We start from the raw sequence: 15332 nt of genomic DNA, 5'->3' as shown, positions 1-15332 counted from the left end.
CTTCCAGGACACATCACTTTCTACCTCTTTCCAATTGGAAACACTTTTAGCAACATCTCTTTTCTGTCTCTTGCTCTTAGGGCAGATTTCTACACGGGTTCTTTGTTTTGTCGATGCATTTGTCAATGCTTCTACCCCTAGTCATTAATTTCAGATGCCTGGTTCTTGTCACACCCTTGTGGAACACCTCAGTGTACTTTATCCACTGAATTTCCCTCAGATATGGTGGCAGGATTAGCTGAGTGTGACCTCCCACTCCTTCCAGCCACATTTCTTTGGCCTTTACAGAAGGTTGCTTTCAGGTGTTCTCCCACAACATCCTTTAAAGTTTAAGAAGATTCACAAGAATTTCCCAAAGCAAACTTTGGTCTGTCTCTTGTCCCCATTATGTCCACCACTTTCCAACTCTCATCCATCTGCCCAATTTTAAACAGGCAAATTAAAATGTCAGCAAAGAGCTTGGCAAGTTGTGTGCATGCCCTCAGGCTGTGCTCTCCATCTGCAGAGGATGCTCACCTGGTCCCGTGCCCTTGAACACTGATATGAACTCTTCATCCTCCACAAAGCTGGATGCAATTTTGGCAGATGAAAAATATTTAATAATCTTTCTCTCCTCTTATCACTGATTCAGGCTGGCTTTTTGTTCTGCCATCAGTGTAAGTACTCCTTATATCACTCTCAAGAAAAACACCTTCTCCTCCACATCCTCTGTACCAGACCCCTGTTTTCCTCAAAACTCCCAACCCCTCCTTGAGGCCAGTTTTGTTGTCTCTGAGATGTTTATGTGCAAAAGGATTTCCCTGCCTGAAATACACCCTCAGCATCTGTATGGCTGCTGCTTTCCACCCTTTTGTTTTCTCCTGCACTCTTCTTCCTCCCCTCTCCTTTCATTGTGATACTTCAGCAGTGCTCCATTCTGGTTCCAGACTCTGGCTTAGCCAGCCTGGTGCATGTCAGTCCCATCATCCTGCCTTTTATTACCTTTATTTTTACTGAACTGAATGTTTAGGGCAGCCTTCCCAACGGTGTCTGAAAGACCTGCATTAAAGCCCAGCCAGCTTTCCTCCACTCATTTTGCATTCCCTGCCAGCCAGCTCTCCAAAAGGCCACTGGTTTTGTGTGGCTGCCCTTTCTGCAGACCCTCCTCAGCACTTCAGCTCCACGGGGAATATAATCACTTCAATTTCAAGTGTATTTATTACAGTTGCTCAATTTCCTTTAATCTGTCATTTCTCCTTCTCCTCCCCCCACGACTGCTTTCTTTTCATTGAGCTGTGAGTGCTCTGAGGAGGTTTTTACCTCTGACCCTCTCTGCCTGCTCCAGCCCATCCCTGCACTGGCTCACGCTGGGCTCCTTCTGCACTGATTATTGCTCGTTACCGTGTGGCTTAATGAATGTGCTGGGCCCTTTGCAAACAAATGCCTGTGTCACAGGCAGCACCTCCCACTGCTGACCCCTCAGGACTAGCTGAGGCAGAGAAGACAACACTTCCAGGCACAAATTGCCTGTATTATCAGCACTGAGAAGCAAAGAGACCAAGAAATCTCCAAGGCCTGTCTGACTCTTAACAACAGAGTGCCCATGTCTGCCTGAGTCTTGTAAAACAACATATTTCTGGGCAGGGAGAACAATGTTTTTATGTAGGGGATGCATGTCCCTCCAGTGACAAGGCTGTAAAACCACAAGCATCCCTTCAGAGCTGGAGCTGTAAGAGCCAGAGAAGCCCCAGCTGACATGAAAACCATCAACATGCCTCCCCATATGTAAAGCTGTGTGAGCACACACACCTCCCGAGGCTTAATTGGTGTATTAATGTATTAAAGCACTGACACAAACAAACAGGGACTGCCTTCATAAGCTACAAAATCCTTGAGTACATTGTAATTAGCTGGGCTTGTTAAACCACTTAATAAGCAATAGATAGCATGTGTCTGATGCCCCTGCGTCGTGGCTCAGAGGGAAAGACAGGCAATTGCTTAAATATGAAATGTGCTCAGCTCTTAGGTGAATCCTCAGAACTGTTCCCCTGACATCAGGAACTTCTGCCCAGGGCAGGCACAGCTGAGATCAACACCAGGATCACTCTACACAGCCCCCACTCCTCCCCTTATGTCCTGTTCCCATTAGACAGCTCAGGTTGGAAAGGTGGGAAGGGCTGGCACTGGGAAGCAGCAAGCCATCAGCAGCATTCCTGCTGTGATCACCCTTTTCCCACTCCCTGAAGAGTCCCAGGATAGGGGAAAAGTCAGCAGGGACACAGCCAAACCAGGCAAGACAGCTGCAGAGCTACCCAGCATCCCTGAATGCAAATGGGCAGGCAGTGCTTTAATTTTATCCCAGATCCCAATCTCACTCCCACAGTGCCAGCACCCATCCATGTGCCCCTGTGCAGTCCAGCTGGCTATCCAGCTCCAAATTTAACTCTCCCAACACATCACCACGCACCACTGCAGCTTTCCCAGAGCAGGCAGAGAAAGAGAAGCTCCCTCAAACACCGCCTCCACCCCAGTCCACCACGGGGATCTGCAGCTCTGCAGCTATTCCTAGATCCCAACTGGATTCTTCCTTTCATCTTTGTTCTGCCTCCTATTCTAGTGCTGAACCCCAGGCCTGCTGCCTTGGAGCTTCTTCCAAACGCTGCATTCATCCATTTTTAAAGGTGACCTTCCAACTTTAAAGGAAGTTAGCAAGCCTCGCCGTCTTCATTTGCCCTCTCCTTCTTTTCAACCTGCTCTTTATTATGAATTAAAAAAGGGGCCTGAAAGGTTTTCTCTATTAAAAAATAAAAGCTTTAGAAAGATGACATGTTTCCAAATAATTTCTCTCCCAGTTTTTGCAGCAGGCATCTTGCATACCATGGTGCTCGCTTGCTGCAAACTATCAGCAGCCAGCCCTGATGCTCTGATTCAGCCACTTACCTGACCTTGTGGGGTGCCTGTCACCCCACCCCATCCCTGGCCATTCTCTCCCTAATTCTGTTGCTGCTGTTTGGCCAAGCAGTGCTCTGAAAGGTTCTGGGTTGAAAACTACTTTTGAGTGAGCAAAGTGGGATTATTTTTAACTTGGACAATACCAGATACTCAGGCTAGACTGTGGCCTCACAAGCTCTTGTGCTGGCACAAATGAAATGCAGCAAATAAATGAAGTTCTCTTTATTTCACCTTACTGCCAAAAGTGCATTTTACAGGCCCTGGGGCTGTATAGCAATGGAAAGGGAAGGTGTCTCTAGCCCTGAGCAATAAGATTACTCTTGCCAATGAATTGGTGACAGTAATTAAAAAGGAAATAGCAAAGCAACATGAGAGTTTCCTGCTGCTCTGGTACAACATTTTGCCATTTAATCAGGGCAAGCAGAATATGAATTTTTACTGTAATACAACTCATATAGGAAAGAAAACCATAATCTGATAAAGTGAAAGCTCAACTTCCAGCCCTTCTCCTAGATTACAGAATCAAACAAACAACAACAGCAAAGCACAAAGAAAATAAACCAAACAACCAGTCCCTCTTCCTCCCTTTCCACCCTTTTGGCTGTGAGTTCTGCAGCTATCCAGACAGGTTGTGTTGTATATTTATTTTTGCCAAGAGGTCAGGACACCACAAATCACTGCCATACAGCTACATTCTGGATTTAATCATCAGCATTTGCTCCCATCCAAGAAACCAGAGATGTTTTCTGGGCTAAAGACATCTGCCTGCCAGGCACAAGGCTCACACTCACAAACTCATTTCATGCTGACCCCCAAGTGACCACGAGCAAGCAGGAGCCCTTACTTAGAGCTGGCTGGTGCCACACTGAGCCTGGAAGGGCTTGGCTCACTCAGAAAACACCAGACTCTCTTCCCAAGCCATTCAATAATCCCTACCTGATACTGTTTGCCAGGCTAAGTGTTAATCCTTAAACCCTGCTTGATCCCATAGCATCCCTAGGACTCTCATTCTCCTTCCAAGCCAACACATCCATGTTTTTCCTGACAGCCCCACTGTGCTCTCACATGCTCACTTGGACATAGACTTTAACTCTTCAAAAGCCAACCATCAAGCTGCACAGCAAGGGAAGCAGCTGATTATGGTCCTCCTACAATTATCTACTGAAAATAGGTGAGTAGTTCAGATTTTTAGGAGAAAAAGAGGGCTTCCCAAAGCAAAGGCAAGATTTCAAGGAGGTACTGCCAGGTCAGGTCTGAGTACAATACATAATGGAAGGCTCCTTGCTTTGCCTCACAGCCCCAGTCTTTCCTTGGCTCTGATGCTCAGTTTTATCTTTGGGCTATGAATGATTTATGGAGCCTTAAAATATATATAATCTATATCTCCTAGAACAAATAGCCTTTTTTTCAGGGGGTTTTAAGGAAGCAGGGAGCAGCATGTGTGCTGCCTGCACTTGGGCTTGGATGTCCCTTGGGAGAGGACCCTTGTGGCTCCCTGCTTCTTCCCAAACCCAAGCAGCTGTTCTGAGCTTGCAGCTGAGCCCTGTGAGAGACCCCAGCTCAGTCTCTGGGACACAGGGATGTGCTGCTGAGGGTCTCCAGATCTGCTGTGTGGAATCACACCCAGCTCAGAGCCAGTCTGTTCTCATCCATCCCAGTGCATGGACACTGCCAGTGGACTGTGGGGACTTAAATCATTTATACAGAACTGCAATAAAAAACTTACCTCCGTGTCACAGCCTAACCCTCTCAAGGCTCTGCCGTCCCAACCTCCAATCCTCTGCCTTGGGCTGTGGATCACATTTAATGAATGTGTTCCTTCCCTTGGAAATCCAACACCACCTTTCCAACATGGATATTTGATTGCTACTACACACACAAACGCAAGCATACACTCCCCCCTGCATCACGATCAGCAGGCATCTACTTACTTCTCCAGACCAGGACACCACTTTGGACAGCTCCAAGGATCTTATGCCCAAGGCATTTCCTTTCCCACTGCAGAGATGACCATCCTCTGGTTTCTTGTTGAGGAACCTAAGCATGGAGCTGGGTGAGATCTGGTGAAAGCTCCAAGCAGTGGGGACCTGCTTTTACTCAGCAGGGAGCACAGGGAAATGAGAGGTGGAGAGGGAGGGTTGGAGTCCTCAATGGATCATGTCCAGCAGGCTGTGGGATGGTTCTCTTCCTGTGCTGGCACACCAACAGCCCAGCTGGTTAACAGAATGAGCAGCACAGTGCTGTCAACTAAGGGCACAGACACGTCCCAAAGGGTTGAACCAGCCCTTCAAGGCATCACCCAAACAGATTCCTGTGCAGCCCTTCGATTTCAGTGGCCCTTTCAGGTCAAAGAGCCAGGTTTGATCTGAAAGGGACACAAATATTGCTAATAATCTTACATGGCTTAACCTCCTCAATATTATTCTGCTTAGCCAATACCAACTGTGAACAAACCCACAGCCTAATCCTCCTACTTACACGAGGTCTTCAACTCGTGTTGTGCTGTATCTACAGCTCATGATCACCACATTTCCTTGCTCCTTGAGTCTTAGAGGTCTTCCTTAGAAGGAACATTGCCAATCCTTACCTATTTGGGTGTACATGGCAATATCTTTTATGCTCAGGAGTCTTCTTTGTTTTCTAAGGATGACTCTGTCTTTTTGGTGAGAGATATCTGCCTTTCCTTGTGACACTGCTATTGATATCATTCTGCCCTTTTTTCCTAATTTTGAGGTTCATGCCAGCACCACTGAATCCAGAGAAGGAAATTTGGCAAAACATGAGATGCTTCACACATTACAGCCATGAAGAGAAGCTTAAGGACCTACAGAAAATTTTACCCAACTCCCAAGAGTCCACTGCAAGGTTAACAGGATTAAACCAAGCTCAGTCTAGTTGACAGGATGATACTTTCATCCAAGATACGCTGTCAGGGATTTTGTTACCTTCTTCTGAAGCCATGGCCATAAGATCTTCTGTTGGGATTGAGTGGCAAGTGTGTCATATGGCTACAGAAAAGCCATTCTCTCTCTGCTGGCCCTGGGCAGGAGAGTTAAGGCACGCCACAGCCTTTTTCTGGCTGATTGCTAATGAAAATGAGAGACTGGCACTATCACCAAGCAGCCACCCTTGCAGTTCTGTGCTCTCAAGTTTTCTGAAGGAGTCAGCAGCTATGCCAAACACCTCCCACAGCTCTGCCATACCTGCTGGCATTTGGGCTGCAGCCTCCTTCACCACGCCTGACCTGGTGGCCGAACAGGAGAAGCCGTGGGCAGCAGCCCTGGCTCCCAGCAGCTCTTGGCTCTTGTGGCTTTCCACTCCCACACAGTGCCAGACCTGCAGCATCTCCAGCCAGGAGAGCCCCTGCTTTCTCCTGAGCAGGGACTGACAGCTTCCCGCTGATACTGTCTAATGCAGCCAGTTATCATCGATGCGTTTAGAGCAGATCCATCAAAATAATTCCTGCTACAGGTCTGAATCCAGCACATTACACACAATAGCTCGGTGGAAGGAGAAAAAATGACACTTACCTGTCTTTAAGGGAGGCCCTTCTCAGTCTCCTGCAACATCTGTGGGTGGTGAGATGTGCTGGCTTTGGGGGACTGGTACCTCTGCAGGTGTTCCAGCAGTGCTGAGCATGTGACTGGAGCTTAAACACTTGAATTTCCAAACCCTCTGGGACCACCCAATAAACCAACGTGTCACAGACATCTTTTATGAAAAATCCTTTCCTTAGGACTTTTCCTCCTGAGAAGCTGAGAGGCCTCAGGAAAAAAATGTAAACAATGATTATCTACTGCTGTGGAATGCAACAGGTGCATCTGTGATTAACCCATGTTAGTTGTTCCTAATTAATGGCCAATCACAGTCAGCTGGTTCAGACACAAGCCTTTGTTATCATTCTTTTTCTATTCTTAGCCAGCCTTCTGATGAAATCCTTTCTTTTATTCTTTTAGTATAGTTTTAATGTAATAAATATCATAAAATAATAAATCAAGCCTTCTGAAACATGGAGTCAGATCCTCATCCCTTCCCTCATCCTCAGACCCCTGTGAACACCGTCACACCAACGTGTCCAGGAAGCTCAAAGCAAACCTGCAGCCACCTTCAGAAGCCTACAGGAGGCTGGACCAGGCACTATCAGGGAAGAGGTGACCATGCACAGCTGCTCCTCTCATCCCCACGTATTGCCTGGCCCTGATACAGCAAACCCAAAATGCTCTGTTGATCCAGAATATCTCTAAAATTGCCAGGCAACCAGGCCTCACGAGGAAACCTGAGCAGAGGTATGACTCTTCAGCCTGGCAAGATGAGCTCACACCAATGATGTTTGAAATGTGCATTAGCATGATGTCACTGCACGTGCCTGACAGGGGCACCAGGGACTGAATCCTGGCAGGACCAGGCCTTGGATACAATAGCTTTCAAGACCTGGAGCTCCCTCTCTCTTGTATCAGGTGTTGGAATATACTCCACCACCTTACCAGCCTAGTCCATGGACTGTAAGCATCCCTCCCTCCCTGTCCCAATTATCCTAATAAACAGCTGGACACATCTCTGACTCACTTAAGATAATGATGACCTGGCCAAAATCAGTTTATTCAGACATCCTGGCAGTTTACTGAGCCTAATGCAGCTCCAGTCTGGCTCTCCCTGGCTCCTCATCAATGAGCCTGACCTCCAGCAGTGGCTGCTCTGCCACCAGTGGATGGAAACCCACACAAGGGTCAGACACAGGCTGCTCCCAGGATTCTGACTGGAGCCAGGAAAGATGCTTGCTTTGAAAACAAGCTCTTAACTGTTCCAAAGGCCCAGACAATGGCAGTTTTTCTTGCCTGCTGAAAGACCTGTCAGGATGGTACTAATCCCAACATATGAAAAGAAACACGGGGTTGGGGACAACCCCAAATAACAGATGATTGAATGGCTTCTCTGCATGTTACATTTCTACCTGTCTGAAACATTCACTCACCCTATCCAAGAGCAAAACTAACACCCATCACACAACACAAATATTTGAAGCAAAATCTTGGAGAAAAAAGGCCAAATACTCTGAAATAATAAACAAATGCTTACAAAAAGTCAACTTCTCTGCAGGAATCAGGCACAGATCACAAATGAGTCACTAACAGCAGAGTAAATCACTTAACCAGCACTTAGAACAAATCCCTCCACTTTATACAGAACAACCAAAATTTATTCCTGCTGATTAGTCAGCAATTACACTCACAAGTTCAAAATAATACCAAAATTCAAATGTAGCTGTCTTGCAGTTGCTCTCTGCTTTACTGCTGGAGAAACTATCATCATCTCTTTGCGAAGGAATCCTCCTGCAGTTATTTACTGGTGTGTGGGCTGGGATTTATTCTAGCTCTCTGGCATCAGACCACATGCTGCCACCACCAAGGAGCCTGCCTGTCTTAAGGAAAGTAGTGGGGACAGCACTGGAGAAACCACAGAATATAAAGGCAAAGAAAAATGCAGCACAACAGCAGAGATACATCATTGCTTCACCAGGTAAAGCACCTTTTCCAGCTGAGAGTGGGCAGGTCTCCCACCAAACTACACCCACACCTTCAAAGCAGCCGTTTGCACTTCCCCACACTTTGTTAAATTTTCTTCCAACTGCTCAGGCTCTGCAGGCACTGCTAAATGCATGGTTAATATGGACTCCTTGACTCATTGCACAAACAGCACCAGAAGTGCTTCCAAACGTTAAGGAAAAAAAATGAAATCACTCAGCATTGATTTCTCGTGGGCTCTCTTTGCTGCTGCTCCTCCAAACCTGTGGTTTTTAGCTTTACTACTGTGTCTAGGCCTCTTTATCCTCTGCTAATGCCAGGCTTAACCCTGAGGATCTGCAGCTTGTTCTGGGTACAAATCAGAGCAGAGCTGAATCAGCAGAAGCAGCTTCCTCTGACTCCCCACAGCTGCCAGGAATTCCCTGGACAGCAGGACATGGACACAGGGAAAGGACAAAGGCCTGATGGTAGAAAGAAACACCAAACCACCACCTTCAAAACAAGCTCAAGCCTCTTGGGAGAGAAGGCATTGACTCCTCAAAAGCATATCTAAATAGACAAAAGAGCAGCAAAGAACATCAGGACTCAGTGCAATGGGGATAAGCAGCTGCAGAAACTCAATATACCCCAATAATGACCTACAGCATCCCACACACCCTGCAGCAAATCTGAGCCCAAGGTCCCACACAGTGATTCCATCCTGGAGAGTGCCAGAAACACACTGTGCCCGTCATGCTCCCTCCAACCAGGAGCTGAAAGAAACACGACTCCATCTTTTTAGAGTCAAAGTACATGAGCCAAAACTTTGTTTCTCTGCTCATTCACACACAGGCTCCACACTCTACAAGCCCTGAGGAGGCAGGGTTGTGATGTTCAGGAGGAGCTGATCATTCCTGCTAGAGATCCTCTGTCCCCATCCTACCAAGCCAGCATCCCAAGCTCCTCCAGTAATAACTCCTTACTTGAAGAGTCATTTGCAGCCAGAGTGGGGAGAGAGCAGCACAGCGTTACCAGCTCATGGTCCAGCTGTCACAAAGAGCATGGAGCCTTCACATGGGCACATCAGGCAACAGAGACAGACAAGAAGAAAGAGCAAGAAGAAAGAGCAAGAAGAAACAAGTGCCCAACCCCTCTGTGATGCCTGTCAGAGCCCATAGTTAAACCAGCTCCTTTTGAACTGACAGCATTAAAAGTATTGTGGGAACTCATATGTAAGAAGTCAGTTGCCCTGAAACACAAAGCAAAGTGAAACAAAGCTGACCATAGCAGCAGGCTGAGTAATTGGCTAATCAACCACTGTTTGCAGTGTTTCTGGGCTGTGAAATCTCATAACAGACCCTGCAGAAGTGGAGAAGAAAAGACAGAGCTTCTAAACCCCACATTTGTTTCCCACACCTCAGAAAGAAAAAGGAAACAGGGATGGAATCCAATGCAGCTCAGCTGCTCATCCCTTGTGTAAGGTTATGCTAGGAGACAGACGTTTGTCTTGGGCACTGCAGACATTGCTGGAAAGGTCAAGGTCTCAGCCATCACCTAATCCTGTGAACCACAGCACCCCATCACTGCTAGAGAAACACTTATTAGAAGGGAAGGTCATGCAGAAATTCACCCACAGCATCATTTTGAGACATTCGCTTGAAAGTCATGCCAGGAAGTTATAGGAACAGAAGGATGCTGGAAAACATGTTTTTAATTTGCTCATCAAAACTCTCACCAGGTTTTCTAAGAGGGTTCCAGCACCATCCATCAATATGTGCTCAAACACACCCCCGTCCTCATGCCCACTGTCACCTGCAGGTTGGCACAGCAGCTTTTAGTTACATCAGTGACATCTCCTGTGAACAATTCTAAGAAACAACTGAGACACACCCTCATGCCAAGTCCCCCACACTGCAGGATGGTTCCTCTCTCCTCCTGGAGCATCCAACCACCTGGACATGAATTTCTAATGAGGAACCAGAGCACAGTGCTCACCTGTACCCCACTGCCTCTACAGCAACACACCCTTGAGAGATTAACATGAGGTTAATTGTTCCTGAGGAGAGCACAACAATCCAACACCCAACAGCCAATTTTGCTGGTTTCTGTCAATTTGCACAGCCAAGCAAGGAGACCCGAAGCAACAGCATATCCTGAAACAAAAGCACTGCAGCCAGAACAATCTTTTACTGTCAGGCTCCCTGAGAGATAAGGCTTCTAATAAAACTTTTCCCACTAACTATAGAAACTTGTCTTGGCAAATCCTGACACAATCTCCTGCAGTACCAGCTTGTCCCTGAGAATATGACCATTTTATGCTACAAAAACCAACAGGTTGTCAACTAAGACCATTAGCAGCTAAGCTCCCAGGCAAGAAAATATCTTTGTGCCTGATGAGAATGACAGAAGCAAGAGCTACACCTGAGCAATGTTCCCATCACAACTGTAAATCCCACCCTCCGCACCCGCCAAAGAAGAAAACAAACCAAACTCCCCACACGTGGACCATTTCATGAAGAAGTAGACTATAGGACATGTCATTCTGAACATTTATTTATTTTTTCTTCAAAGAAGAGGCCTGGTGCAGCTGTTTCGTTAGAAAATAAAGTGTTTATTAAGAAACTAGACATTGAACACCCCTATAGTCTCTGTGAAAAGGGACCGTCCCATTTCCCATTAGCACAGGATGATAGTTATGGCAAGATAAGAATGCACAAAGATGGAGGAATCTCATTGACAGAAAATGAGGTAATGATTTACAATAATTAAAAATAAAATAAAATTTAAAAAAGAAACATCCTTAGACTTGCTACTTAAAGCCACCAATCGCAAACAGCCACGACTGGCTTTCGTTTTCAGCAGTGAGGAACCAGAGACTTTAATTGGTGTTAAACAAATTGAGACATCGATCACAGTGGGGAGAACTGCTTTTAATTATGTTGTATGGTCCGGAGGATTTCTTCTAAGCAGAGATGGACCTGAGCTGCAAAATTCAACCCTTCCTCTGCTAGGGTGTTTGGATATAGGCTTCTGGTCCAGGCCCACAGATGCATCTCTACGACTGATACACACAGTTGAGAGCAGAGTCCCCTGAACAGTGCTAGGGAGAGGAGACAGTTCAGACGGACAAGACATCCCCAGGTCAGGTGGGCAACTTCCAGGAGATGGGGAAATTCAGTTCAGACAAGCACCCAGTGATTCACACGCTCGGCGAAGCTCCTCCTCACTCTGTGAATCTGCAGAATTGAGGTGTCCATGGCACACGGCCGCAGGTCCTCTCTGGCAGTGCACCTCTGGCATTTCCAGCTCCGATGCGGGCAGGAAACGTTGTTGGGAGATTTGGTCATGGTTTCTGAAGCCATCCAACCTGAGCCAGGTCTCCTCGTGCTAACACAGATGCCCCCCTAAGGCATGTCCATTAACTTAAAGCAATCTGCCACCATCTCTCCAGTACTCTTCTATTGCACTTTACCTTTTTATGCAAACGAACCAGGAGAAGAAGCAAGAGAATGGAATATTCCCAGCGCTATCCCTATGGGACAGCTGATAATAAAACCTCCTGGCAACCTCCAGGGTGGTTCATGCAGGTCACCTGTAAAGGCAGGATGAAGCAGAACATCCATTCTGAGGCTTCTGCCCAGTTCTGGTGGAGAGGGACCGTGACTCTTTCCAGTGGCAGTGACCCTTGAGGGCTGGTGATTTAGAGACACCCCTGATGTGATAAGGTCACCTCGGGCCACCAAGAAGGCAAGCAAAGCTGAGTGGCTGGTGAGCAAGCTCCTGATCCAATATTCCTCTCAAAAGGATCTGGCCACACCTGAATCTTTTGGAATATTTTTTGTCCTCTAGAGAAAATTTGCTTTGCTTATAGGTTACCACTGATATGTGTGAGCAAATCTGTACTTCCAGTACACGTGACATCCAGACAGTCCAAGGAAAGCCCTGCAAATTGCCACGAGGGCAGCTGGCTTCTCTTGAGGACAGGATGAAAGGGTTTACTTTTCCATCTGAGAGGCTTTGGATGAAGTAAGACAAAAGTGGGATAGGAGAGGGGGAGAGAATACAAATATTGGTCAGAACAGGACCGATACTCCTGTTTTTGCCAGAGAAGAATCAACAGAATAATTTTTTTCCTCTCCTTCAGTCAGCCAGCATTGAGCTGATGGTTCTGGGTATGCAACTGGGTTACAATCAATCTCTAGTGGGGTGGGCATAGAGGGGAGAGCTAAATGGGGCTGGAGAAGGCCCAGCAATGGGACCTGCGTGCGTCTGATATGCTTTTCCACTTTGCTTACTGCTCTAGTCCTGGCAAGGACACAGACCCTCCTGCGCTATGTATTCTCCATCCATGTGGGAAGTGCAGGCAACTCCTCAGATAAAGCTCATCATTTAAGCAGCAGGGAGAGACCAGAGTACGACAACGAGATAGTCAGATCCAACGAGCCGCTCTAACACACACAGACAGACAGACAAACAAGAGAAGCCTCCTAGAATATGTGCACTTCAGAGATACCACACTCTCCTCCTGTCAGAGAAGTAAGATACTTTTTTCTCTTTTTTTTTCTCTTTCCATCCTCTTTCCTTCCAACATTATTTTCTGTGCAAGAACTGGGAGCGGGGCTGCCTTTGTTCTTACCAAAAGTCTTCGTTCTGCTTTAGTTTCTTCCAGGCTCCCCGCCTCGGCTCGCTCTGGGAGACCTCCCATGGCGGTGCCACGTAAGAGGTGATGGCAGCATTCACTGGGTGTTGCGAAGACACAAGCTTACAAGGAAAACTCCAAGCAGGGAGGACATGACTAAAGATGTCAGTTTGGTTGGCTTGGTTGGTTTTTTTTTTTTTTTTTTTGTTTTGTGTTTTATTTTAAAGCAAAAGTACAATTATTTACTGTGTTATTAGGATGACTCCTTTCAATTGGGTTTTAATTCTCTTTATTTTGCTCTCATTGCTGCTGTTGTGCCTTGCAGGAATATTTTAACGAACACAGCGACCATTGGAGGAAAAGAACAACCCTGTTATCTGGTGACAGAAAACCACAGTTTCAGTTGGCTTTAACGTGTGTACAGGCAGGGCTGTAGAGTCCTATTGGGAGGAGACCTCAATCCATACAGACCACGCTTACTGCTTCCCACCATTTTGAGGGCACAGCCTATAAACTTGACATCAGAACAGGGACTTTTAAGGAGTTTTTAAAAGCCATGACGTCCTTTGCTGAAATAAACACTGACATCCTCAACATAAATGCCTTGGTTAAGAGGTTTGGAATGTCCAGGGAGGCTTATTGGATTCAACATAATTTCTCTGAAACCTAAAGGGGGAAAAAAAACAGAAAAAAGAAAAAAGCAAAATAAAGTAAACGAAAAAACAAAAAAGAGCAAAACTAGAAAAAAAGAGAGAGATATCGACACACATGTGATTATATAAAAAAGAACCAAATGAATAACTAGCAAACGGCTGCCATTAAATTAAAGCCAAAATGTCCTCTCCAGGCAGGGCTACCTCACTTTGTCTTTCCATAAAGAACAGGCAATCATTTCATGTGGAGCGTGCAGGCACAAGTGCTCTGAGGACAAGGGGCATGCAAGAGGTCTGGACAGACAACTGGGAACAACTCTTTTCCACAGGTTCCCATAAAGTCCAAATTCCTACCTAGTCCATCTTTTCCCTAGGCAGACAGTGAGGAATAGGGAGGCTCCTTCCTGTGCCTACTTCTCTCTCATGATTTATCTAATCTGGCACAACATTCTTGAAGCCAAAAAGTACCATTTCAGGGCTGGGGACACCTGACTCTCATAACCCCACAGACCTTTCTTCATCCCAGCTGTCCCATCTATACCAAACCCTGCATGCTGGAGGCATCTTCTCCTCACAAAACCCCACCTCTCTAAAAAATCTGATTAGGATTTGCCAGAAACACTGGCCCAGATGAGAAAGAAAAATAAGGGGAGCAGATATAGGCAAGCTCCTTCCTTCAGTCCAACAAATTTATAGGGCAAATATACTGTTTTAAAGGGCTGTATCAAACATCTCCTCAGAAGGTATCTGCCTTGGGATGCCCCAGCCAGAGAAATTCACTTATTTGCCACAACAAAAACATGCATGGCAGGATCTTGGGGATTTCTCTCATCTCTAGCAAATTCTCATGGGTTTAAAGGGTTTTTTCCAAGAAATTAGTGGGATGTCTCGTCTACATAATTGCCCTAAGATTTAGAAAATACTCCTGCAGTCACAGGATCCTGAACAAATCAGTTAAGTTAACTCAAGTCTGGCATCACTAGGGCAGCATGGAGCAGCTTGGATGCCGTTAAGAATTGATCTCAATAGGAAGAGTATTTTCAAACAGGCTAGGAAATTTTTTCACACCAAAACTACACCAGCCAGAAGACTTTTCCTTTCCTATTTCTTCTTTCTATTTTGTCTTTTATATCAGTTTATGTTTCTCCACTGCACTATCTTACTCCATCTGCACATCAAACACATTTCCTTTGATGGACCTGGGGATGCAGACAAAAGCTGTTTGTTTGGTTTGGAACTGTTTAACTTGTTTGGGGGAAACTATCTGTTATTCTCAACGGCCCTTAAGGGCTGATCCACGTGGGAGAGCAAGCCAGGCTCAGCTCTGGTTCATGTGTCATAAACAAGATTCATAGGCAAATTCCAAGCAATGAAATATCATTAGTAAACGAAATGAGAGTGAAAAAGAGCCCAGCTCAACTCTCATGGTTTAAAGTGATCAGAGTCACTGGGACACAAATAAACATGGCATCCCTGAACGTCACTATTTATCGTGTTTTGTTTTTCATAATATAAATACATTTTATGGCCGCCAAAGGATAGCTGGGAAAGTCTATCCTCTACAATACCAAGTATCTCCAAGGAGAGCTCCTGTCTGCTTTATTTTCC

The 15332-nt window shown here is 46.0% G+C and overlaps 1 protein-coding gene across 3 annotated transcripts in view; it reads right to left on the bottom strand.

Annotated features, from left to right (window-relative positions):
• NTRK3 (neurotrophic receptor tyrosine kinase 3) overlaps window positions 1-15332 on the bottom strand; it is a 218343-nt gene that overhangs the window by 68029 nt on the left and 134982 nt on the right. The window contains exon 13 of one of the 3 annotated variants that reach the window (XM_058033646.1): window positions 10970-13737. The exons of the other annotated variants lie outside the window; for them this stretch is intronic. Coding sequence (XP_057889629.1) covers window positions 13619-13737 — 119 coding nt within the window. The 3' untranslated portion in view covers window positions 10970-13618. Of the gene's footprint in view, window positions 1-10969; window positions 13738-15332 lie in introns of those variants that run through there. 3 annotated transcript variants of the gene reach the window in all.

Source organism: Melospiza georgiana, chromosome 13 (assembly GCF_028018845.1).
Source record: "Melospiza georgiana isolate bMelGeo1 chromosome 13, bMelGeo1.pri, whole genome shotgun sequence".
NCBI classification, from domain to species: Eukaryota; Metazoa; Chordata; class Aves; order Passeriformes; family Passerellidae; genus Melospiza; species Melospiza georgiana.
This window is presented reverse-complemented; position numbering and strand designations above follow the sequence as displayed.